Source organism: Triturus cristatus, chromosome 4_2 (genome assembly GCF_964204655.1).
Source record: "Triturus cristatus chromosome 4_2, aTriCri1.1, whole genome shotgun sequence".
Classification (NCBI taxonomy): Eukaryota; Metazoa; Chordata; class Amphibia; order Caudata; family Salamandridae; genus Triturus; species Triturus cristatus.
The window spans coordinates 492,369,627-492,395,196 of record NC_140586.1 but is presented as its reverse complement, the minus strand read 5'-3'; the positions used below and the strand labels follow the sequence as shown (position 1 = coordinate 492,395,196).

The following is a 25,570-nucleotide window of genomic DNA, read 5'->3' as shown; positions in this document are numbered from 1 at the left end:
TGGAACCTGGGTGTTGCCCAGGGACACTTGTACTTTTAAGTTGACAGTTGCCACTCCTGGTGCTGGATGGGGTCTCTACTACCTGTGTCTTAATAAAGACTACATCAACTCTACAACGGCCTCCTGATCTCTCCTTTCCTGGTGTAAATCGAATCCTACACACTATTAAAGGAAGAGAGCGCACCTGAGGCTTTTCCTTTTGTGAATCGTGGCCTCTCCACCCCACACAGAGGAATGCTGCAGTGAGGAGGGGCCGATAGGAGGCACAGAGTCAGAGAAAACCCAGAAACTGACAAAGGCAATGGGAAGATGGCCTGACACCAGGTTTGCCCCACCTATACAAGGGCAGATTGTAAAGAAGTCCTGTGCGGCCCTGGCGCAGGAAGCCATGGATAATGTCAGACAGGGCAGTGCATGGTGCAGGCGCTGAACTGACAGACACAAAACACCACGTAATTGTTTTCTTGACTGATGGGTAATTTATAGTGTTTCCACTGGCCGTCTTTTATTATGTGCACCCATGGTGTGAGTGGGCTAAACCATTCAACCTGTGCGTGTAGGAGTCTCTACAATGCCCCTCCTTGCACTTGATACCTCACCTCACATCTCTGCTCGGAGTGGACTCTACATCTCTCCCTACCTATGACCAAAACATTGTATGTTCAAACAAACATGGAAACATTTGCTACAACATGGTAACTAAAATACCAGCTGCATAGGGCAGCACAGTTTCTTCACACCATGCAGTCCTTTAGGAGAGAGGAGGGTGCTGGGTTGCCCCGAAGGTGGAAGTTCGTGCAATCACTCCTCCGCTGACAATGGAGATGCCTGGATGTGTTGGATATGTCGGGGTACTGGATGGGTCCCCTGGGCACTGATCTTGCACATGAATTGTTTGACTGGAGGTTACACACTGGGGCAGGGCTCGACTGCACCATCTGGTGAAGATACAGATGGGGATTCTCCGACTGTGTTTCCAGGGGTCAACTCCTGTTTTAGGTCCTTGCCCTCCACATTTAATGCTGACCTGGCTGGTTTAAAGAACAAGATAGTAATTGTTTTTCCATTGCACTGGGCTGTGATCATGGTGACCTAGCGTTAAGTGATGACCGATGGGTGGCATTTTGAAGGGAGATTGTAGGAGGGTAGGATCTGCTTCACATGGGTACCCCCACTTTTTGCTGGTGTTTCACTGTTTTTCGACCTTAGACTGGCTGTGGCCCTGCTAATCAGGACCCCAACCTAGCTGCTTCCTCTCTAAAATGGTTTCCATGTACATTAGATACATATCTAATTGGATTCTGGAGTGCCTTATAAGCCCCTAGTATATGGTATACTATGTACCTAGGGCGTAGGTACCTCAGAGGCCTACCAGGGACTGAGGCATGTATTATGCCACTCTGGGAAGCACTCCAAAATGACACCACAGGTCTGCTACTGCAGCCTGGGTAAGGTGGTGCATGCACCCTTTACTGTGGTATAGGCTACCTATATCACTACCATTGCACACACATATAAAACCTATAAGTCACTCCTATGGCAGGTCTTAACAATCCTGAAGGCAGAGTGCTTGGTTTTTATGTGAGAGGGTGCCCCTGCATGAGCAGAGCCCCTCTGCAGCGTTCGGAGTACATCCTCTGATGCTGTTTGTGGTGAAGCCTGAGCATATACTCTTAAGTGCATTATAACCTCGCGGTGAATGCTAACTTTGGACTGGCTTCATGGAAACATGTTGTGTTTGGTGTCAAACAGTTTGGAATACTACCCCCCCCACCATTTCTGGAAGCGGGGGTAGCATTCCACCCTTCTAGAGGGAGAGACATGTTCACACTGGTCTAACCCGGTAAAGACTTTCTACAGCCCTGGCATCACAAAATGGATGCCACTGCCACAGACACAGGACTGGCCACCTGCTGCTAACCGAAACTCCGGCAGGGGAGGCCTGGACAATAGGTTTCCTGTCCCAGGGAGGTGTCACCACCTCCCCAGACAGGCAGATGTGTATTGGGGCTGGGCGGGAGCACTCCCTGGTGCTTTGAGGTCCTGCACTGGGGGCACACTTGGTGTCCCTGTTCATACTCCGGTTCATACCTGCCCCTGCTCTGGCATGAAACTGGACAAAGGAAATGGGTGTAGCCACCCCTCTTTCCAAACCCTCCCATAGGTGGGTCCCTAGAGTATGTCCAACCCCCAAACTTTGTATAAGTATGGGAACCCAGTCCTTGCGACTTTAGATTACCCTGTACGAAACTCTGCAACATATATCCTTGACCTTCGACGTTCTACTTTAACTAGAAGACTGAAGAAATCTCCCTTGAGGTCAAGGAGTGACTCCCCTGCTTGGCAGGCACCAAAGAAGCAACTGTCCTGTCTGCAATTCTGAAACTCCCACCAGAGACTCTGCATCCCCAGAGGTGGATTTCCAGACTTGCCCCGAGGCTACCCTGAGTCAACAGCAAAGCTGAGGCCCGTGGTTATTGTGGGTGACGTGGAACCGTGACCCCTGGACACCGTGATCTTTTGCTGATCCATCATCTTCCTGGTCTTCCTCGAAGTTGTGCTTTGGGCTCCGAGTAACCCCAGCCTTGAGCACCTCCTGCACCGAAGATTTCTGGCCTCCACTCCACGAGTGACCCGTGGGCCAGTTTCCAGTGCGACTGTTCGAGGCTCCTTTGCTATCGTTAGCCCGTTGGCTAGTAGGTCCCCACGAAGGCAACTCCTCTTCTGGATGGGCTTCCCTGGTTGCTCCAGATGTGCCCCGACTTACCCTCGCTGTGTGAGTCTCCAGACCTTGCTGGTCTGCACCGACGTCCTCTCTCTGTTTCCAAGTGACTTGCCGTTGCCAAGGCTTGTTGGGTCCAATCTGGTCGCTGACACTGCAGCACTCGACAGACTTCATGGGACAGCTCAAATCCAGCTCCTGGTTGTCGTCGACACCTCCTGGACCTCGTGGCTGAAGAGTCAAGACACCTGTCAACTCACCTGAAGCACCCGACATCTCTGGGCATTGGACTATCGTGCCCTTGGTCACTGGTAAGTGACCCAGACGCGACCCAACACCATTTGACACCTATGCACCCGGCTTCCCTGGGTGAGGTAACTCGAGTACTCCAGTGCTCCCGTGGGTGTTGGCCCTAAACACCTCTAAGTCCAAAAGGGTTCGCTCGTAGTCATCCTCTAAGTGTCCTTAAACTCTTAATTTCCAACCGTGACTTTCCCCATAGAAGTAAACTCCGATTCGCGGCTGTGTGCTCACACTGCACGCGTCCCCCGTGGGTCCCCTGTGTCACTACCTTGGGTGGTTCCTTGTGGTTCAAGCACTTATACAGGCTCTAGGCCTTGTGTCTAGCTCAGTCGTGGTTCTTATACCACATTATTGGTATATGGTTTGGTACGCCCCTAGGGCCCAAACGTGTATTTGTGCTTTTACTGTTGAATACTGACTTGTAATTTAAGTACTTCGAACTCCAGCCTCATAAAGAGACTAGAGGGGGGTGTTTTATCTTAAATACATATATTTTAAATATATACCTGGTGTGGTTGTCCTTTCATTTGGTCATTCAAGAGATTATAGACTGACAAAACAAGCTGCTTTACATTCCTTCAAGACTTAGCCTGACGGCTGCTCTCCATATTTACCACTAGGATAGCTTTCAATAAAGGTTGTCTTTAACCTATCACCATAAGGGGTTGTTTGGACTGATACAAGGTGCCCACTATAAATAGTGGACAGCATATATCAGGCCAACTTCTCACAGAGATGGAACTTACTGCCAGGGTACCTGTCCCCCGGGATGCAGATCGATGTCCTGGCTCCTCATTGGACACTCACTCACTGGTTTGTGTCTCTTCACCTTTGTAGTGCCAGGGCATCATCAGTTGGGGGGGGGGGGCTTCCATTTTGGGTGGTATGGAATGGTGTCAGTTATCATTCACCCCATGCTAACATGTCCGTGGGGGGCTTGTCTGGTGGCTGAGAGTGGAGTTTGGGGATATTCTCGTAGGCATATATTGCCCACTCCTGTGGTTGCTGGGTGTCCTGCGCTATACAAATGTCTTTGTTTAGGGTGCCACTGCAGCATGATCCATTTGTGTCTGATGTCTCGTGATTGCAGATATGCCATGAACTTTTGACCTTAAAAAGGCAGGCCGTGATCTGTTCGTAGCTCCTTCAATAGCCCATGGTTGTCCATCATTTTCTCAAGTTTTGGAATGATCTCCGTTCCACTTTGGGACATTTTATGTAATCATCTATCAAGTCAAGTGTACACTGCCCGTCGGGGAAGCATCCAAAGTCTAAGCTAGCACATACCAATGGTTTTTGGGGGCCTTGTTCTATGATCACAGTGGGTGGAGCGTTGGGTGGACCAGTGACTGGACACCACTTACAGTACCATACCGAATCCTCCACCAGCTCATCCATGAGTGGAATCAAACTTTGTATAAGTGGCAGTTCTTTGTTTTCACTACGCCTTGGTGTCTGTTGTGCGCTAGTTCTACCACTTGCATACTAAGGCTGGTGGAAATCCCTATTTGGGGTCATTACAGGATACACATTTTGGCGTCTGTCACTAATTCATGGCACACATGGTAGAGTGAGCCTAACATCCTTATGACTTCTGGTGTTCGATATGCTCGGAACTCCTTGAGGGCATCCCATTTCCCAGATTGTGTCACTACTAAAGCGAACAGTAAGCATTCATCTTGCGCCGTTTCACTGCGGATGTTGTCCATAGAGAGGGATAGTTTCTTAGAACTTTCTACCACAAACATGACCTATAATTCTGTCCTCAGCATCTCCCACTTCTGTAGGTGTAACTTCTCGTGGGTGACAGGAGAGGTAGTCTGCCGGATTGCTGATTCCAGGCTGGCATTCCACTCGACAGCCATAGTCTTGTAGCTGTAGCATCCATTTTTCGATACATGGTGGCAGCTTGGAGTACATGTCTTGAAATAGTGGAATGAGTGGCTTGTAATTTGTGTTTAGCATGAAGGGATGGCCATAAATGTACAAGTGAAAATGCCTCCAGGCCCAGTGGATAGCAATAGCCTCTCTCTCAATCTGCAGATTTCTTTGTTCTGTGGGGGTCAGTGATCAACTGACATAAGCAACATGGGCCCAGTCTCCATCGGCCTGTTGCTGGGTGAGAACTGCTACTAGTCCTTTCAGTCTGGTGCCCACTGTTATGGTGGTGCATTTAGAAGGATCAGGCACACCAGTGTGGTGTCGGCTGAGAGGGCTTCCTTGGTTGCTTGGAAAGCTTTCGTTTTTTTGTCTCCCCAGATTCATGGGGTCCTAGATTTTTTGAGGTCTCAAAGCGGCTCGTTGAGGGTAATCAGGTCTGGTATGAACCAGCCATAGAAATTCACCATCCCTAGAAAACAATTCACCTCAAACATGTTGGTTGGGGACGGCCCTCCCCTCATGTCTGATACCTTTTCTGGAAAAGACAACCATACAGGAGAAGGGAATGTGTGTCACCTGACTGCCAAATGACTAGAGTGCATAGCGTCTCTCAGTAGCTACGCAAATGTGACCGGCGGGGAATGGGGCCAGGGCAGGCTCAAACACCTGAATGGAACAAGAAAGTGGCAAAAACCAGTGTCCCTAGTATAAAAATATATATTTTATTCAAAATTAAATGATTAATGAGTATTTTAAAGAATCTTTAAAGTATTCAAAATAGATAATAAAGTAAGTCAAATTAAATAGACCTATACATATTATTTTCATATTTAGTCTAACACAAGTCCATCAGACACGCTGTCAATGGGAAGATACTACATACCTACTTTACTTCTCCTTTAAATTAAATATGTGCTTTATAATAACCACAGTAAAAAAAAATGTTTTGCAAGCACTGGAACACAATGTTTTAATTAGGGGTTAGGCAGCCTAATAAACACTTAAAAGAAGTAGTTTCAAAAGGTTTGGTGAACACTGAGAAAACACCACTGAAATACACAAAAATAAACACTGAAAACAGGACAGCCTGCTTATAACACCCAAGTCAAGTCCAGATTTTTCAAGAGTGTCTCCAGGTCTCCTTACCTGATTTTAGTTACTTTAGTATTTTTTGCTGATTACATTTTTCTTGATAGTTCTAAATTGATTAGGGAGTTATCTGGTGCTCTTTATGTTAATGCTATTTAGCAACACTTGAATTAACACACATTCCTCTGGGGAATTGCCTTCTGCTTATGCCAAAGCTACCAAGTAGAGATTCTCTTAGAACTCCATAGTGACCTAATTAGATTGTATGTATTATATTGGTAGGAGTACTCTCTCCTAAAAGAATAACCAAATGTCTAACTCACAAAAACATAGATAAGCATGTGTGCACACACATTTGGCATCAGGGCAATATTTTGCCAAACTTCCCTTCTGACTTCCTGTCTCTGAGTCATGCTTGGGGGTGCCTCTCTTCTTCCTCACCTACCAATAAGCTGCTCTCCAATTGGCACTTCTGGGAGGAGAAAGTGGCAGACTGTAGTGTCTTGGCGATGGGTGTGTGGCCATGGGCGGGGGGGTTTCACAATTGGAACCCATGGGACTGAGGGGGTGAGGAGGAACACTTTGGGCCTAGAAAGAGAGCCTTAGTGGCTTGGCCAAATGGGAGCAGTGCAACATCGAAGAGAGGGGAAGGAATGAAAAGGGTACTGCTGGGTGTAGTGGGTGAATGGGCCACCAGGTGTGTTGAGTGGTCAGGGGAGTGTCGATGAGACTAGCATGCAGTGGTGGTAATGCCCAGGGAGGTGAGATGTAGTTACTGCTGGTGGGAAGTTGCATAGGCTTTGTTGGCAGCGCAATTCCTTTGTTGTTTATTTACTTTTTTCCCCTTGCTAGAAATGCTACTATGAGACTCTGTTATATGTGATAACCTGCTTTTCCTTTGTTTATCTCGTGCTTGCATGCACAAGATCATATGCGTGTTATTTTATAAACCCTTGGTTCATGGCACGCTCACAGTGTTCTAGAATAGAACATGTGATCGGTCCCATGAACCAAGAGGCGACAGTTGTGGGAGGTCTGCTGGAGCTTGAAGCTGTGTAACCAGCGGTGCTTCCTTTTCCTTATTTATGGATTAAATCTTGTTTTGAATCATAATACGACGATTGGATTTACTCAACAGACTCTTTCTTAACCTTTCAACAAGCATGTATAAGGTCTCCTAGATCAACATAAGAACAAGGCATCTAGTTTTCCCCTCGCTCAAAACATATTTTTTCAGATTTGCCTTATATAGATGAGCAGCTATCGTGTTTAACAGTTCATACAAATATATTTTTCCATTTTTTGCCCTCACAGACCAGAAAACTGAGCCTTGTTTTGCAGAAAATGTCCCTTTGTGAAACTAGTTTGATAGATAATGATCCTCATGTCCATACAGTAAAAATGATCATCATGATTCTATTCCTATTGTTTATTAAAATATTGAAATGTAGTTATTGAGGAAATTCTTCATTTCATTGCAAAGCTTTCACAATCTGTCATCAAGTTGCCACCTGAAAGGTGCTGAGTCCTCCTTTCATGAATGCCTACCTGAGACTCCCCAATAAAAGATATCATGCAAAATACACAAAAAAATATATTCATGCAACTATCAACGGAAACAACTCGTTGTATAAAGCATCTGTTTCCGGTGATTTCATGCAAATCCTTTTATAAGCAGAGCAGCTTGAAGGTAACACAATCTTTACCGTTACCCACCGACTCCATGTGATATGGGACACCATATGTAGTCTTCTGTTTTCCATTAACAACCTCATGCATTCTTTGAGTTGCAGTGTTGTTTAATTTTAAGTCAACCACTTACACTAACATACTGAAAACAATGATTGGATTATGTGGAGGCCCAGGATTGGAACACAGTGTCCATGGTAACACGGAGTCACTTACTATTCTTAGTAATGTTCCTTTTAAATTCAAATAAAATAATATTTCAATCTGTTCTCTTAGACTGGGAATTGGACGTACACTGTTATAAATACACTGAACTCCAGCCAAGCTCTTACTGTGACAGTGACGTCTCGTGCAGCCGACCATGATGTGCCTCCTGTGACTGTGAAGGTCCACACGAACAAGGACACGCTCAGATTCCCAGAGCCGCTGCTGGTGTATGCGCAAGTCACTCAAGGGTTTTCTCCTGTTCTGGAAGCACATGTGACAGCCATCATTGAGCACCCGTATGGGACGCCGTTCATCTTGGAACTCACTGATGACGGAGCAGGTCTGTAGACTCAAGCATGCATTGGATCGCAGAATCGTCTGCAGCTGTTTTACCTTTTCTGAACACGCACGTTTCATATTTATAATTGATATTCACAATAGGTTCTGGTTTAGTCGTGTTTTTAATTAATAGTAGATTTTCTTCTTGAAAAACGAAACATATACTATGGGACCACATGTTCAACACAGTGCTTACTTTGCTTGCCGGTGTTTGGGGGGCACCTGCATTTATTTTTAGGGACTGGCACTTATTTTTCTGCATCAGACATTTACAGAGAGCAAGAGACGGAAAAAGTAAAAAAGGAGAAAGACCAAGGAAGAGGAGTGTGATAAAAGCAGGGCCACTGGAATTATGCGATTGTGTGGCAATTGCATTTTACACATAATTGTAGATTTGGCACTTTTGCCACATAATCCATCATTTGCTGCATAATCTGCAGATTTCAGAATTTTTTGTTGCTTCTAGCTCAAACTGTTAAAAAATTCTAAAAATGCAGTGACGTGTTGCTGCACAGAGGAAGGCCCTTTGCAAAGGTTGACGGGTCCCTTTCCTTTTCTGTTGCTTATTGCTATATGTGGGTGTTAAACTGGTAATAACAAGGTGCCACAAATGCCCAGACTGTGTTAAGAAGTGTAAAAATGTCAAAATAATGAAGTAATACAATCATAATATATGCAGCATTACGCCACATAATTTGCCTTTTCTTGCTGCATAATTTACTTAACCCTGCTGTATAATTTGGTCCTTCACAGCCGCATAATTCCAGTGGCCCTTGATAAGGGGGACGCAGGTGTCTAGTAGTGGAATCAGGAGGCATGATGTGGAGTTGGGAGTACGCAGTCTTGGTTTCCAGTGTGCACACATTTAATTGCATTGCCCGCATGTTTCAGAGCAGAGCTTTGGGCACCGGCACTCTTTCAGTTACAAATTAGGCACTGGTTCAAGGTAGAGCTGTGGCGATTCTGAAAAAAACTGCATTGCAAAGAAGAAAGCTGTTAATAACAAATAATCTGAATGCAGTATCACTTCTGCCCAGACTGCATGTGACATTGAAACAGTAAGAGTATGCACAATTTGGAAGAACTGCTCAAATTCGTATTTTGTTTAAGATACTCTAAGACACTCTAAGACAAAAAAATGGACAAATGATTCTAAAAAAGAAAAACCGGCACAAGATGACAAGTGATTTGATTTGAAGAAATAGAAAGTTGTGAAAATAGCTAGAAGGAGCACGTGATGGACAAGGAAGTAGGAAGAGGTAAGGTGGTGGCTGCAGGAGGAAGCGAGGCTATTGCTTTTGTTCTTTGACCTTCTATCTTCCACTCACTGGGTAGAATTCGGTGCAAATTTCTAACTAGATATAGCCCGTGTATTAGATTATTCTAATCAATAAATAAGTATACGTAAAAGGAATGTCTGCAGTTACAATGTCAATGCTTAGGGCCATATTCACAAAGCATTTTGTGCATCTAAATTAAACTTGTGTTCATTGAAAAGGTCATTTGCAAGGGTAATTCGCAATTCGGATTCACAAATCAGAAATAGTCGAATTTTACTGTTACAAAAGTTCATTTGTGAATGCGGAGATTCCATAACTATTGGTAATATTTCTGCAATTGTACATGTAGGGCTTTTGCAGGTGTGTTGAAGTTCCTGGTGGCTCTCTCTTTTAATTTTTTTTTTTTATTATTGAGGTCCATCATAGAAAAAGTTACAAAATTCAACATATACTATACACCAGCAGATAAATATGTGTCCAGAACAAATTTCACACCGATCAAAATCCATGATCGGACAGGTCCGCCTTAAATTGCGCAATTCATCACTAATAGAATATCGAAAGAACGATCTACACTTTTTCACCTTAACCAGGGGTTTCAGCAATAAATTGACATCAAATTTGATCAAATTTGAAACCCCTCCACAACAAAGAGCGTACAGCCACTCTTTACCTCTCACTTGCTTCATCTTCACCACCCATTCACCTACGAAGGGGGATCAAGCTGGTTCTCCACCTTTGAAGCAATAAACATCTGGCCACCATCACTGCGACATACAGTCGTTTTGGGAATGTGGGGGCTAATCGTACAGCAGGATCATAGTACTAGGGACTAGCTGTATCTGCCAAATTGATTCTAAATACTGGAATATCACACTAAAAAATGTGTGAATGGCGGCTGTTGGACCTGGCCCTTTTTGCAGGTTTATCCCAAAACGTTTTTCCTTTTGCCTCCTATTTTTCTTAACTATTTTTGTTGGCTTTAGGACACTGGGCTCTTTACCACTGCTGATCAGTGCTAAAGTGTATATGCTTTCTGTGTAAATTATGATTCTGATTGGTTATCCATGAATGGTATATTTGAGCTACTGGTAAGTCCCTAGTAAAGTGCACTATGAATGCCCAGGGCCTGAAAATCAAAAGCTACTAGTGGACCTTCAGCACTGGATGTGCCACCCACATGAGTAGCACTGTAAACTTGTCTCATGCCTTCCAATGCAGTGTCTGTGAGTGCAGTTTTAAACTGCCATGTCGGCCTGGCAAATGCACCCAATTGCCAGGCCCTAACCTTCCATTTTTCTACATGTAAGGCACTCCTAAGGTAGGGCCAAGGTAGCCCCGTGGGCACGGCGCAGTGTACGTAAAAGGTAGGACCTGTACTGGTGTGTTTTACATGTCCTGATAGTGAAATACTGCCAATTTTGTTTTTCACTGTTGCAGGGCCTGTCTCTCCCATAGGTTGTCATTGGAGCTGCCTCGTAACATTTTACCAGTGTAACTTACAATTGGGAAGAGATAGAGATTTGGAGTTTGGACTCCCTGATCTTAGAATTTAAAAATTAAATCTTTCAGTGAAAGTGTTTTTCAATTGTGTGTTTAAAATGGCACTTTTAGAAAGTGATACAAAGAGAGTGGGGGACCGGGAGCGTAGTTAGAAAGAGAAGAGGCGGTCCAGTACCCGTGCTCCCTCAGAATACAGTGTATATACTAGGAGGGTAACTGTTCCTCAGAGAATAGAACGTGTACCAATGAGTTGGTGTGGGAGCTTATCGTGCGGTTGGGTCAAAGTGAGTGTGGGGGAATTTCTCTTTCAGAATATAGTGCCCTCACACACCCTTTCGAGTGTCATGCTTCATCATCGGGCGTTGCTCCTCCTGGGGGTGGCGCTGCAGTCCCTTACGGGCCCCGCAAGTGGGCTCTTTATCGGAGATCTTTTATGGAGACGCCGCAGTTGTGCATGGGGGTGTGTGGGCCTATAAAACAGGAAAGTGAATTGGTGAGTTAAAATTGCTATGTGGAACCCAGAACCAATGTTTTTATTCACGGGTCCTGTATGGCAAAAATTAAAATTAATCCTATAGCTCCTCTTTGGAAAAAAGGTAGAGGGCAGATGTATGACTTACCGCTGCTCTCAGAATGGGTGTAGTGGTGAGTGAAAGTCCTACAGAAAAGGGGTCAACATGTTTCATGCTTTGCTGTTGGTCCATAGGGGATCCATTAGCGCTTTGTCAGGACCGGAAATAAGGTGGGAAGAAATGTTATGAAAACAGGTTCCAGGGAAGCAAAGAACTGTGAACCTGTAGTACCTTAATACAGTTCTTTGCTTTCCTGGAACGCAAAGCCCCGGGCCCGGTGGTGGTCCCCGGGACTTGGGTTGGCCCATGAGGCTTCCCCTCATTATTAACAGAAGCCCCGGGGAAGTGGTAGTCACTGGGGCTTGGGGGACCCGCGAGGCCCCCTATCATTAATCAAGGAAGCCCCAGGGAGGTGGTCATCCCCGGAATTTGTGGGGGCCCGTGAGGCCCCCCACCTAAATTATAATAAAGCCCCTGGGAGGTGGCCCTGGGGACCACCACCCTCCCGGGCCGGCTCCTGCAATGTCCCGGGTGCCCACCCCGGGACATTGCCATTTTCAATGACAGGACGGGAGCCATGCGGATCCCGCCCTTTCATTGCAAACACTGCTTTGCTACTTGGATGCAAGAGCAGGAAACCTGCTCTCCCTTCCAAGAAGCAAAGCAATATTGCTTTTGGGAAAGGGAGCTGCTAAACTCCCCTTGTCCAAAAGCAATGTCTGCTCCAGCAGGAGGCGGGAAGCCGGCAGGGACCATGGGGGCATTGGGGCTCCCCCCACAGTCCCCAACTTGAGGACTGGAACCAGGGGATGGGGTCCCTGGGGCCAGAAGTGGCCTGGGAGGGGGCCACTTGTCCCCCTCCCCTTTTGCATTTAAAAAAAAATAAAATAAGGCCGGCCCTGGGGGATGGGGTCCTCGGGGTTATATTTGGCCTGAGGAGGGGGTGGGCCACATGGCCCCCTCTAAAATAAAAAATAAAGGATGGCCAGGCCCCGGGGATGGGGTCCCCAGGGCCAATTGTGGCCCTTTCCTATTAATAATAAAAAAATATAAAAATGAGGCCATGCCCCGGGGGATGGGGTCCCGAGGCCGAAATCGGCCTCAAGAGGGGGGCTGCGCAGCTCTCTTCGCATTTTTAAAAAAAAATGGGTCAGGCCCTGGGCGATGGGGTCCCCAGGGCCCACAAAACATTAAGAGAAGGGGGACCACACAGCCCCCTTCGAACAAAAAAAAGAAAAGCGGCATCTCCCAGTGGCCCCGTCCCCTCCTTGTACCACTCTACAAACACGCCTCTTGGGGCGTTATAAGTTGGAGGATTAAGTCCGCTTAAATCCTGAGGGTCCCTGGGGGCCAACTAGCCCACCAGGGACCTCCAGTAAACCCCACACAGTAGGATTACTGAGAGGTGGTCCAAGGCCATACTCCTTTTTACACCACTCTGCAAATGCGCCTCTTGGCGCATTGCTGGTGGGGCAAAGAGGTCCTCTTGTGTCCTGAGGACCTCAGGACTAAAGTGGACTTCATCCACCGGGCAGCAGTGTGCCTGGAGGCGTGTTTGCAGAGTGGTGTAAAAAGGGGGCATGGCCTCCGACCACTCTCAGCTATCCAGCTGTGTGGGGCTTACAGGAGTTATCTGGTTGGCTAGTTGGCCCCCAGTGACATCATGAGGCAAGGGGACCTAATCCCCCTACCCAGAATGTACCATGAGGCACGTTTGCAGAGTGGTGGAAAAAGGGGGCATGGCTTGTGTCCACCTCTTAGCAATCACATTGTGTGGGGCTTGCTGGAGATGAGAGGTAGGCTAGTTGGCCCCTAAGGACCCCCAGCAGCAAAGGGGACTTTAATCCCCATCCAAGAGTGCACCTGGGAGCGTGTTTGCAGAATGGTGGGCAAAGGGGGCGTGGCCTGCCATGAGAATTTAGCAATCCTGCTGTGTGGGACTTATTGGAGGTAATAGGAGGTGTAGTAGGCCCCCAAGGATGTCTTTGGGGCCAACTACCCCTTTTGTTACCTCCAGTAAGTCCTACACAGTGGGATTGCTAACACGTCTTTGGAGGCCATGCCCCCTTTCTCCACCACTCTGCAAACACGTCTCCTGGCAGACTACAGGATGGGGGATGAAGTCCACTTTATTCCTGAGGGACTTTGGGGGCCAAGAACCCTTCCTGGTTCCTCCTGTAAGTCCTACACAGCAGAATTCCTGAGCACTGGTCGGAGGCCCAGCCCCCCTTTTCCACCACTCTGCAAACGCGACTTACTAGATAAAGAAGCATTTGCAATGTAATAGGTTTCACATGTGCGAGAGTTAGAGCTATTGGCGTAAATATAAACGTTTTTTACTAATGTTTTTTGGAGTGGAGTGGATGTATGTTGTGTGTAGTGGAATTATGTGGTATGTTGTGCAGTGAAGGTATGTGGATAGAAAGTATGTGGTATTTAGTGTATAGGAATTATGTAGTGGGATTATGTGTTATGGAGAGTAATTATGTGGTATGGTAGTCTGTGCTGTGGAGTGGTAACCTCAGGTTTAGTCTTCCTCATTTCCATAGAAGCTCAACTATGAACTCAGTGAGACAAAAAAAGAAAGAATCACTGAGGAGCACCTGTGGACCTAGTCAGAGATATGAGCGGGGCCACTGGAATTATGCTGCTGTTTGGCTGCACTGACTTTCGCACAATTATACATTTTCCGCATTAGCCACATAATTCATCATCTGCTCCCTAATCTGCAGATTTCTAGCTCAAACTGCTCAAACGTTACCAAAAACTCAGCAACAAGTGTTACAGTGTGGTGAAAGGCCCTTTGCAAACCTAGAATGGTCACCTGTTACTTATTGCTTAATGTGGGTGTTAAATTGGCACACATGGTGTGCAAGCCACTCTTGCTTCTTTCTGTACTTCTCTTGCCTCTTTCTGCATTTCTGCTGCTTCTTTCTGCACATTTCTTTCTTTTTCTGCACTTCTCTTGCCTCTTTTGACACCTCGTCTACTTTCTGCACCTCTCTTGCCTCTTTCTGTACCTCTGATGCTTCTTTCTGCACCTCACATGCTTCTTTTTGTATCCCTCTTGCCTCTCTCTAAACCCTTCATACCTCTCTCTGCACCCCTCTTACCTCTTTCTTCACCCCTTTTGCCTTTCTGCACCTCTGTTCCTTCTTTCTGCACTTCTTTTGTTTCTCTCTGCACCTCTCTTGCTTCTTTCTGTACCCCTCTTGCCTCTACCTGCACCCCTCTTCCTCCTTTCTGCATGTTTCTTCCTTCTTTCTGCACTTCTCTTGTCTCTTTCTGCATCCCTCTTCCCTCTTTTTGCACCTCTGTTGCTTCTTTCTGCACTTCTCTTGCTTCTTTCTACACCCCTTGTGCCTCTTACTGTACCACTCTTCTCTCTTTCTGCACTCCTCTTGCCTCTTTCTGCACCTCTGTTCCTTCGTTCTGCACTTCTTTTGTTCCTTTCTGCACCTCTCTTGCTTCTTTCTGCTCCCTTCTTACCTCTTTCTCTACCCCTCTTCCCCCTTTCTGCATCTCTGTTGCTTCTTTCTGCACTTCTTTTGCCTCTTTCTGTACCCCTCTTTCCTCTTTCTGCACCTCTGTTGTTCTTTCTGCACTTACTTGCTTCTTTCTTTACCCCTCATGCCTCTTTCTGCACCCCTTTTCCCTCTTTGTGCACCCTTCTTGCCTCTTTCTGCACCTCTGTTCCTTCTTTCTGCACTTCTCTTGCCTCTTTCTACACCCATCTTGCCTCTTTGTGCACCTCTGTTGGTTCATTTGCGTTGCTCTTGCTTCTTTCTGCACTTCTCTGGCAACTTTCTGCACCCCTAGTGACTTTCACAACCCTCTTCCCTCTTTCTGCACCCCCTTGCTTTTTCTGCATCCCTATTACCTCTTTGAGCACCTCTTTTGCTTCTTTCTGTACTTCTCTCTCCTCTTTCTGCACCCCTCTTACCTCTTTCTGCACCCCTCTTGCCTCTTTCTGCACCTCTATGGCTTCTTTCTGAACTTATATTGCCTCTTTCTGCACTTCTCTTGCTCTTTCTACATCCTTCGCACCTCTTTCAGCACCTGTTACTTTTTTCTGCACTTCTCTTCCTTCTTTCTGTACCTCTCTTGCTTCTTTCTGCACCTCACTTGCCTCTGCTTTTTTCTGTAGATCTCTTGCCTCTCTATGCAACTACTTGCCTCTTTCAGCACCTCTGTTGCTTTTTACTGCAGATCTCTTGCCTCTTTCTGGACCCCTCTTTTCTCTTTCTGCACCTCTCTTGCTTCTTTCTGCACCCCTGTTCCCTCTTTCTGCACCTTTCCTGCCTGCGTCTGCACCTCTCTTGCCTCTTTCTGTACCTCTGTTACCTCTTTCTGCACTTCTCTTGCTCTTCCTATACCCTTTGCGCCTCTTTCAGCACCTCCGTTGCTTTTTCTGCAGGTCTCTTGCCCCTTTCTGCACCTCACTTGCCTCTTTCATCACCTCTGTTGCTTTTTTCTGGAGATCTCTTGCCTCTTTCTGCACCCCTCTTCACTCTTTTTGCACCTCTCTTGCCTCTTTCTGCACCCCTGTTCCTTCTTTCTGCACCATTCCTGCCTCTTTCTGCATCTCTCTTGCCTCTTTCATTACCTCTCTTGCCTCTTTCTGCACTTCTCTTGCTCTTTCTGCACCCTTTGTGCCTCTTTCAGCACCTCTGTTACTTCTTTCTGCAGTTCTCCTCCTTCTTTCTGTACCCCTCCTGCCTCTTTCTGTACCTCTCCTGCCTCTTTGTTCACCTCTCCTACCTCTTTCTGCCCCACTCCTGCCTCTTTTTGCACCTCGGTTGGTTCTTTCTGTGCTGCTCTTTCTTATTTCTGCACCTCACTCGCCTCTTTCTGCAATTCTCTTGCTTCTTTCCACACCTCTGTTGCTTTTTTCAGCAATTCTCCTGCCTCTTTCTGCACTTCTCTTGCTTGTTTCTGCACCCCTGTTTCCTCTTTCTACACTTGACTTGCTTCTTTCTGCACTTCTTTTGCCTCTTTCAGCCCCTCTGTTGCTTCTTTCTGCACTTCTCTTTCCGCACCTCTGACTTAGAGGTAGTTTTAACCCCCCTGCCCTATTATGTACTAGGGCCTTACAGGCGCGGTCATGCCAATCACAGGGGTACCCCAACCCATATTGTACCCTAGTGTATGTAGGTGTATTCTAAGTGTCTTTCAGCATAGCACTGGCTCCGGGCCTGGTTAGTCAGAGTCAGTGAACACCAGTACAAGTCAGCAAAAAGTTGGGGGCACAGGATGACTTTGCAACAAGGCCTCTTTCTGCACCTCTGTTGGTTCTTTCTCCATATCTCTTGCTTCTTTCTGCACCTTTCTTCATCTGTATGGACTTCTGTTGCCTCTTTTTGCATTTCTATTGCTTCTTTCTGCACTTTTCTTCCTCTTTCTGCACATATCCTACCTCCGTAGGAATAGTTACAAATTAGCATTTAACAAAACCTTCGAAATTCACTGAAAAAGCTTAGGTGTCAGGGGCATTATAGTGAGGAATTAGCATTTAAAAAACCTTAGAAATTCACTGAAATAACCATAGGTTTCAGGGATGTTATAGTTAGAAATTAGCATTTAAAAAACTGAAAACAGGTTATAGTTAGTTGGACATTTCACACGTACAAAAACAGAGAAATTCGGCCGTTAGAGTTAGTTGAGCTAACTATAACTCGGCCCCCCGCAATGCACTGCTGATGACGTCACATATTACATCATTCATGACATGGTCAGTGACATCACTGATGACATCACTGATGACATCTCAAATGACATCAACCACGTGATAATCTGATGCACCTCCTCATACCCTAATATAACCTTTGATACAACCACTCTAAAATACAGACTACCATTTTTGAAACCATATACACACCAACACCAGTTACTACATACCCACTCACTGATTCTTAGGTCTACACACACATCCACTCCTTCACCCACACAGTCACTCTTACCTGCAGTCACTCATCAATACAGCACTATCATATGCACTCATACACCTATGCAGACTGTTAGAGTCGGGGATCTCTGGTTGGCGCAAGGTTGCCCTTGTGTCAAGCAGGAACCCTCTCCTCCACGTCAGGGCGCAGGATAACCCCTCGCGAATGACCCTTGCTCACCCTCTAGGTGCGTGGCGTGAGCAGCCAAGGCGATTCCTCAGGCGTTGTTGGTTAAGCACTTACAATCGTACACACAGTAGATACATCAATCCCCCCAGAAACGGACACCAGACTTGGATATATATAAAAATACGCTTCTTTATGTAAAAATAAGGTATATATCTCAGCAGACTTATCACAAGACCAATAACGTTTTCGCTATGCCACCAGGTTGTAAAGCGGGCAAATGTTCGTTGTTCGTAGCTTCAAATGGATACTTTGTAGTCTCTCGCAAAGGTTACTTGTGGTTCCAGTACTCACAGAGATCGGCTCCTGCGAACGGGGAAATAAGGCGTTGCGGGCCCCAAGCCCGATACTGGAACTTCTTTCGTGATGTGGAGAGTCGGCACAGGTCGGTGCGACTCTCAGCTTGGGAAGTGTTCTTGGGTCCTCAATCAGCAGGTGTGGGCAAGTAGGCAGGCGCGGCCAGCGACCCTTTAGCACGGCGGTGCAGGAGGGTCTCCACAGCGGGGGCGGCGCGGCCTGAGATGTCCGGGGATAGCGAAGCGGGGTCGCAGGGCACGGTCAGTGCAGCTGGATGACCCGGCGTAGATCACAGTCGTCGGACGGCTTCCGGCGGGAGGGGTGATAGCGCGGTCAGTGCGCTCCAGTAGCAGGCGGTGACAGGGATGCAGGCGGCCTGGCCCGGGAACAGAGAGCGGCTCGGGACGGAGCGGGGCTCTCACGGGTTTGAGGCAGGCGAGCTTCTGAGTGTCACGGCCCTAGGAGGGGCGATGAGGGGCGCAGTCTCTTTCCAGCGGGATGCACACACGGCTCGAATTGGAGGACGAGCAAAAGCACAGAGAACCCACTGTTCCTGGGGTTCAGTTCAGGGGGCAAGCTCAGATCAAGCCCTTGGAGAATGTTCAAGCACAAAGTAGCAAAGTCTTTTCAGTAAGTCTCTTCCTCTCCTTTCTCAGCAAGGCAAGCAGCAGGCCAGCTCCTCCGGCGTCTTCTTCTCCTTCTAGTCGGGCAGAGGTTCTTTGTGGTAAACAGGATTCTGATTTCTTAGGAGCCAGGCTCCTACTTTTATACCATGATTCTTTTGTTCTTTAGCGCCAGGGGGCCTAGGCCTGGCTCAGTCCAGTTCTGGAGCACTTTGTTATGGTGACTCTGCTCTTTCCTTTCAGCAGCAGGGCAGAGACATCAGCCGCCCCACAGGGGGCGGCGCCGGCTTTGTGGTGGCAGAGCACAGGGCTATTCAAGAGTCAAGGTGTACTCCTCCCACCCATCCAGGTGTCACCCCTCTACCCACCACCTGGCAGCCAACCTGTCTCTGGGGATCCCCCCACCCTGCTCCTTACTGTTGCCAGGCAGAACACACACACACAGCAGAGGCGGACTGAGATGGTCAGGTCAGTAAATACTAACTTTCTAAAAGTAGTATTTACAAACCCAGGATATTAAAATAAACTTGACTACAAGAAGTATTTTATCATCCTGAGTTCAGGCATACTAAACTTGACACTTCTACCATGCTCTCTGGGTCCACCGGGGTCACAGCGTTGGCGTGATCCCGGCAGCCCATTCTGGCCTATGGAGAGCAGGTAGCCTTCAATAGTGAAGAACGGAAATGGCTGTAATTCACTACTAAGACATGCCACACACATCAGGGCATGTCCTACCTTATGCCTACAATGCACCCTGCCCATGGGCCTACCAGAGGGGTGGCTAATATGTAGGTAAGGGAAGGTTTAGGGACTGGCAAGTGGGGGCACTTGCGCAGTCAGCGCGACGGTCCCGGACCGCGCACAGGGCCTGCGGTGGCAGACCCTAGACACACTTTACACAGCCGCTGTCTGTGGGTGGCGCAACCAGCGCTGCAAGCCCACCAGCAGCATTGGCATTCACAAGCCCTGGCACCCCTGGTGCACTCTACTGGGGACTGACAGTGAACCCAATAAACCAATCAGGGACATCAATTACCGGTACACTTTACTTAGGGAGCACTTGCACCGCGGCACGGATTAGCCGTGGCGCAGTGCCCTGAGCGGACAACACCAGCAAAACAATCGAGGCACACCATCAAAAAGTGGAAGGGAAACTCACGCCAAGGTGCCAGGTCTAACACGTGTCCCCTCCAGCTGAAATGTGGGGAGAACTACCCTTGCCCAGGGGGTTCCTCGTCACTAAGGCGGAAATACCTGGACAGACCGTCAGCGTTGGCGTGATCTGTACCAGGACGGTGTTCCACCGTAAAGTCTATACCCTGTAGGGAGATGGACCACCTCAACAGCTTCGGGTTCTCACCCCTCATTTGCATCAACCATCTGAGGGGCCTGTGGTCCGTCTGAACCCGGAAGTGAGACCCAAACAAGTAGGGTCTTAGCTTCTTCAGCGCCCAGACCACAGCAAATGCTTCTCGCTCAATTGCACTCCACCTACTTTCCCGTGGAAGTAACCTCCTACTGATGAAGGCTACGGGTTGGTCCCAGCCCTCCTCAGTCATCTGTGAGAGAACAGCCCCTACACCCTGCTCTGAAGCGTCTGTCTGTACTAGGAATTCCTTGGAGAAGTCAGGGGCCAAGAGCACGGGCGCCGTGCACATGGCAGTCTTCAGGGTGTCGAAAGCTTTCTGACAGGTGTCAGTCCAAATCACGTTCCTGGGCTGCTTCTTGGAAGTCAGCTCTGTCAAGGGAGCAACGATCGTTCCATAGCCCTTGACAAACCTCCTGTAGTACCCAGTGAGCCCCAGGAAGGCCCTCACTGCGGTCTGCGTCTTGGGGGGTTCCCAAGCCAGGATGGTCTCAATTTTGGGTTGCAAGGGTGCCACCTTGCCACTCCCCACTTGGTGTCCCAAGTACACCACGGAACCCTGCCCGATCTGGCACTTGCTTGCCTTGATCGTGAGGCCTGCTCGGCGCAGAGCCATCAACACTTCCCAGAGGTGGCGCAGGTGTTCGGGCCAGGTGGCACTGAACACTGCGATGTCATCCAGGTAGGCGGCACTGAACGCATCCAGCCCAACCAGTACCTGGTTGACCAACCTCTGAAAGGTGGCAGGGGCATTCTTCATTCCAAATGGCATGACTCGGAACTGGAAGTGCCCATCTGGAGTAGAGAATGCTGACCTCTCTTTGGCCCCATCGGTCAGGGCGATCTGCCAGTACCCAGACGTTAAATCAAACGTGCTGAGGAACCGGGCAGCCCCCAGCCGATCAATGAGCTCGTCAGCTCTGGGGATGGGGTGCGCGTCAGTCTTCGTTACTGAATTGAGTCCTCTGTAGTCCACAAAGAACCGGAGTTCAGGTGTGGCTCCCGGCGCAGCAGCTTTGGGGACCAAGACCACGGGGCTGGACCAAGGACTGCTGGAGGACTCAACCACCCCTAGCGCAAGCATTTTGGAGACCTCCTCCTTAATGCAAGCTCTGACCCTGTCAGTTACCCTGTAAGCCTTGTGCTTTACAGGTAAGCTGTCTCCTGTGTCCACATCATGGACGCACCAATCTGTGACACCAGGAACCAGGGAGAATCGGTCGGAAAACTGTCCCAGCAAGTGGCGGCAATCTTCCTGTTGTTCGGGCGTCAGGGTGGGTGAGAGGTTAACTCCATCCACTGACCCATCTTTCTCAGAGGCCACTAAGAGGTCAGGAAGAGGCTCGGTCTCCTCTTCCATTCCATCATCAGTGGCCAGCAGCATGCCCACTTCGGTCCTCTCTAAGTGGGGCTTAAGGCGGTTAACATGTAGGACCCTCAAAGGGTTCCTGGGAGTCTGCATGTCCACCAAGTAGGTGATAGGACTTTTGCGCTCCACAACCTCAAATGGACCTGTCCACTTATCCTGAAGTGCACAAGGCTCCACCGGGGCCAAGACCCACACCTTTTGTCCAGGTTGAAGCTCTACCAGAGTGGCATTCCGGTCGTACCACCGCTTCATCTCCTCCTGGCTGGCTTCCAGATTTGCCTCAGCAAGTTGCCTGAAACGCCGAGTCTGGTTTCGGAAGGCCAGCATGTAACTATATACATTCTGGGGAGGTTTCCTGGGAGATTGCTCCCAGCCTTCCTTTACCAAACTCAGAGGTCCCCTTACCGGGTGACCATACAGAAGCTCAAAGGGGCTGAACCCTAGAGACTTCTGCGGCACCTCTCGGTAAGCGAAGAGCAGGCATGGCAAGAGGACGTCCCACTTACGCCTCATTGGACCGTCCAGGCCCATGATCATGCCTTTGAGGGTTCGGTTGAATCTCTCAACCAACCCATTTCCTTGGGGGTGGTAAGGAGTGGTGAACTTGTAAGTTACCCCACACTCCTTCCACAGGGATTTCATATATGTGGATATGAAATTGGTCCCCCTGTCGCTCACCACCTCTAGAGGGAATCCCACTCGGGAGAAAATCCCCATCAGTGCCCGTCCCACCACGGGGGCCGTCACTGTCCTCAGAGGGATGGCTTCAGGGTACCGGGTGGCATGGTCCACCAAGACCAGGATGAACCTGTTGCCCAGGGCTGTCTTGGGGTCCAGGGGCCCCACAATATCAATACCCACTCGTTGGAATGGCGTACCGACCACAGGGAAAGGTTGCAGAGGAGCCTTATGCTTCCCTCCGCTCTTACCACTTGCCTGGCAAGTCTGACAGGTTCTGCAGTAGGAATCTGAATTCTTATGCATTTGGGGCCAGTAAAAGTGGGTGACAAGCCTGTCATAGGTCTTGTCCATCCCCAAATGTCCTGCTAAAGGCACATCGTGAGCCAGCCCCAGTAGGAAGGTTCTGAACTTCTGGGGTACCACCAGCACACGGGCTGACCCAGGTTCAGCAGCCTTAGGCTCGGAATACAGGAGGTCACTCTCCCAGTACACGTAGTGTGTTTTGGCCTGCACACCGTTGGCCTGGTCTGCAGCCTGCTGCCGCATACCTACGAGAGAAGGGCATTCTTTCTGCTCCCTGCAGAATTCCTCCCTGGAGGGACCTCCTTCTTGCTGCCAATGGGTCAGCTCAGGCAAGTCTCCCAGTTCGGCGATCTGTTCCCCGATAGGCTCCAGAGCATCCCCCTCCGGGTCTGCTTCCTCCTGGGCCGTGGGAACTTCGGGGGCCGGTTTCCCGCGCCTCCTGAGCCTTCTCCCTAAGGCCGGTTCCTGGACCTCTCCCTCAGGCTCCAGGACCCTCTCAACACCCCTACTGGCTGCCATGGACCGGGTGGTCACGCACGCCCAGTCGGGTAGACCCACCATCCTCAGATGCGTGGTCTTCTCCACCTTTTCCCAAGGGGAACTCTCCAGGTCGTTCCCTAGCAGACAGTCTACAGGCATGTCAGTTCTCACAGCGACTTGTAGAGTACCAGAGACCTCCCCCCACTCAAAGGGAACTTGAGCCATTGGACAACGACTCTCTACGTTGTCAGCATTGACAACCCTACAGTAGGCATTGGGTACAATTTGCTCTTGAGACACCAGGTGTTGCCTCACCGAGGTCACGCTGGCTCCTGTATCTCTAAGAGCCTCAACCTTCTTTCCATTGATGGTCACTACTTGCCCATATTTCTTAGTGTTAGAGGGCAGGTAGGTTACAGGGACCATTTCACTGTCTCCTAGCGAGACTAGGGTCATCTGCCCGGGACCCCCACCCTCCTGGACTGCTACCTCCTCCCCAAAGTTAACACTAGCTACTTGCCGGGGGGGAGCACCAGTGGGTGCGGTCTTACCAAACAGGCGACATTTAGGATCAGAGGCAATGTGACCCGGGTCACCACACCTATAACAATTGAAGGGCCCCTTTGGAACAGGTCTACCTGTCGGGGCCCCGTTCTGCTGCGGGGGTGGGGGAGGCTGAGAACCCTTCTGCTGGTTCCCTTGGGAATTACTTTGGGGGCCTTTTTGGAACCCCTTCTGTTTACCCTTGTCCCCCCCACTCTTCTGCTGGGGACCCTGCCCACCTTTGGCGGAGTCTCCCACTTGACCCTTGTGGACCCTGGTGCTGAGCCAGCGGTCCGCCTCCTCAGCAAGCTTCCTCGGGTTGGACAGCTTGCTATCTATCAGGTGCTGGCGTAGCTCAGGAAAACATTGACTGGACAAGTGCTCCCATGCAATTAAATCAAGCAGCCCTTGATAATCATTCACTTTGCTACCCTTCACCCAACCATCCAGCGCTCTGCAGAAAAAGGTCACATACTCCACATACGTACTCTCAGGGATCTTCTTGGTCTCCCTGAACCTCTGTCTATATAGCTCAGGAGTTAACCCATACCTGGTCATTAAAGCTTCCTTCATATGGGGGTATGAGGTCTGGACTTCTAAGGGCAAATCTAACAGGGTGTCCCGCCCTTCCGCAAGGAACCTTCCCCACAACCCCGCTCCCCAGTCTTTCTCAGGGACCCGGTGTGAGGACATGGCCACCTCGTAGGCTCTAAACCACTGCCCTATGTCATCCTTTCTAAAATACTCCTTTACTACATCTTTGGGGATGTACACCTTGGACTCTACCTGCGCTGGTGGAGTGCTGCCACCAGAAGGAGCGGTGTCCAAACTTTTCGCCTTCAGCTCCAACTCCTTCAATCTTATATCATGATCCATTTGGCGTTGTTCTGCCTCCAGGGCCAACTTCTGCTTTTCCATTTCCATTTGTCCTGCCAACTTTGCCATCTCCATTGCATGCGCCCTGTCGGCCGCCCTGTCTGCCAGCTCCTCTGGCGACCGGACTCTGCTGGGCTCCTCAAGGTTGTCGGGTGGAACGATGTCCCCCGCATTCCGTGGGTCTCGTGACTCCTTCCAGGCTCTCAGCGCCTTGAGGTACTGGTTCTTCTTCCTGAATCCAGCATGGGGAACTCTGAATTTTACACTGTAGCCTTTCAATTGCTCCGTTGTGTAACCTTCCAGTCTCTCCCAATCCACCTCATCTATTCCAGAAATCACGGAGAGCGCTCTTCCAGCAGAGAGTGAGCCAGGCATGGTTGCAGTAATGGCAGATGTCTCAACAAAGTTCAACAAATAAAAACCTGTGGCTGCGTTATTTGGTCTGCTCTCACTATCTGGTGATTAATAATTCACTGTATGCAAATTACAAGTGCAAATCCGAAATCCCAACCGCTGCCAACAATGTTAGAGTCGGGGATCTCTGGTTGGCACAAGGTTGCCCTTGTGTCAAGCAGGAACCCTCTCCTCCACGTCAGGGCGCAGGATAACCCCTCGCGAATGACCCTTGCTCACCCTCTAGGTGCGTGGCGTGAGCAGCCAAGGCGATTCCTCAGGCGTTGTTGGTTAAGCACTTACAATCGTACACACAGTAGATACATCAATCCCCCCAGAAACGGACACCAGACTTGGATATATATAAAAATACGCTTCTTTATGTAAAAATAAGGTATATATCTCAGCAGACTTATCACAAGACCAATAACGTTTTCGCTATGCCACCAGGTTGTAAAGCGGGCAAATGTTCGTTGTTCGTAGCTTCAAATGGATACTTTGTAGTCTCTCGCAAATGTTACTTGTGGTTCCAGTACTCACAGAGATCGGCTCCTGCGAACGGGGAAATAAGGCGTTGCGGGCCCTGAGCCCGATACTGGAACTTCTTTCGTGATGTGGAGAGTCGGCACAGGTCGGTGCGACTCTCAGCTTGGGAAGTGTTCTTGGGTCCTCAATCAGCAGGTGTGGGCAAGTAGGCAGGCGCGGCCAGCGACCCTTTAGCACGGCGGTGCAGGAGGGTCTCCACAGCGGGGGCGGCGCGGCCTGAGATGTCCGGGGATAGCGAAGCGGGGTCGCAGGGCACGGTCAGTGCAGCTGGATGACCCGGCGTAGATCACAGTCGTCGGACGGCTTCCGGCGGGAGGGGTGATAGCGCGGTCAGCGCGCTCCAGTAGCAGGCGGTGACAGGGATGCAGGCGGCC

At 49.0% G+C, this 25,570-nt stretch overlaps 1 protein-coding gene across 2 annotated transcripts in view; it reads left to right on the top strand.

Moving 5' to 3' along the window:
• The window catches only part of LOC146834595 (calcium-activated chloride channel regulator 1-like), a 328,733-nt gene that overhangs the window by 205,699 nt on the left and 97,464 nt on the right, over positions 1–25,570 (top strand). For both annotated transcript variants that reach the window (XM_085602048.1, XM_085602049.1), the window contains one exon: positions 7,961–8,231. In XM_085602048.1, the coding sequence (XP_085458174.1) occupies positions 7,961–8,231 (271 nt within the window). The remainder of the gene's footprint in view (positions 1–7,960; positions 8,232–25,570) is intronic.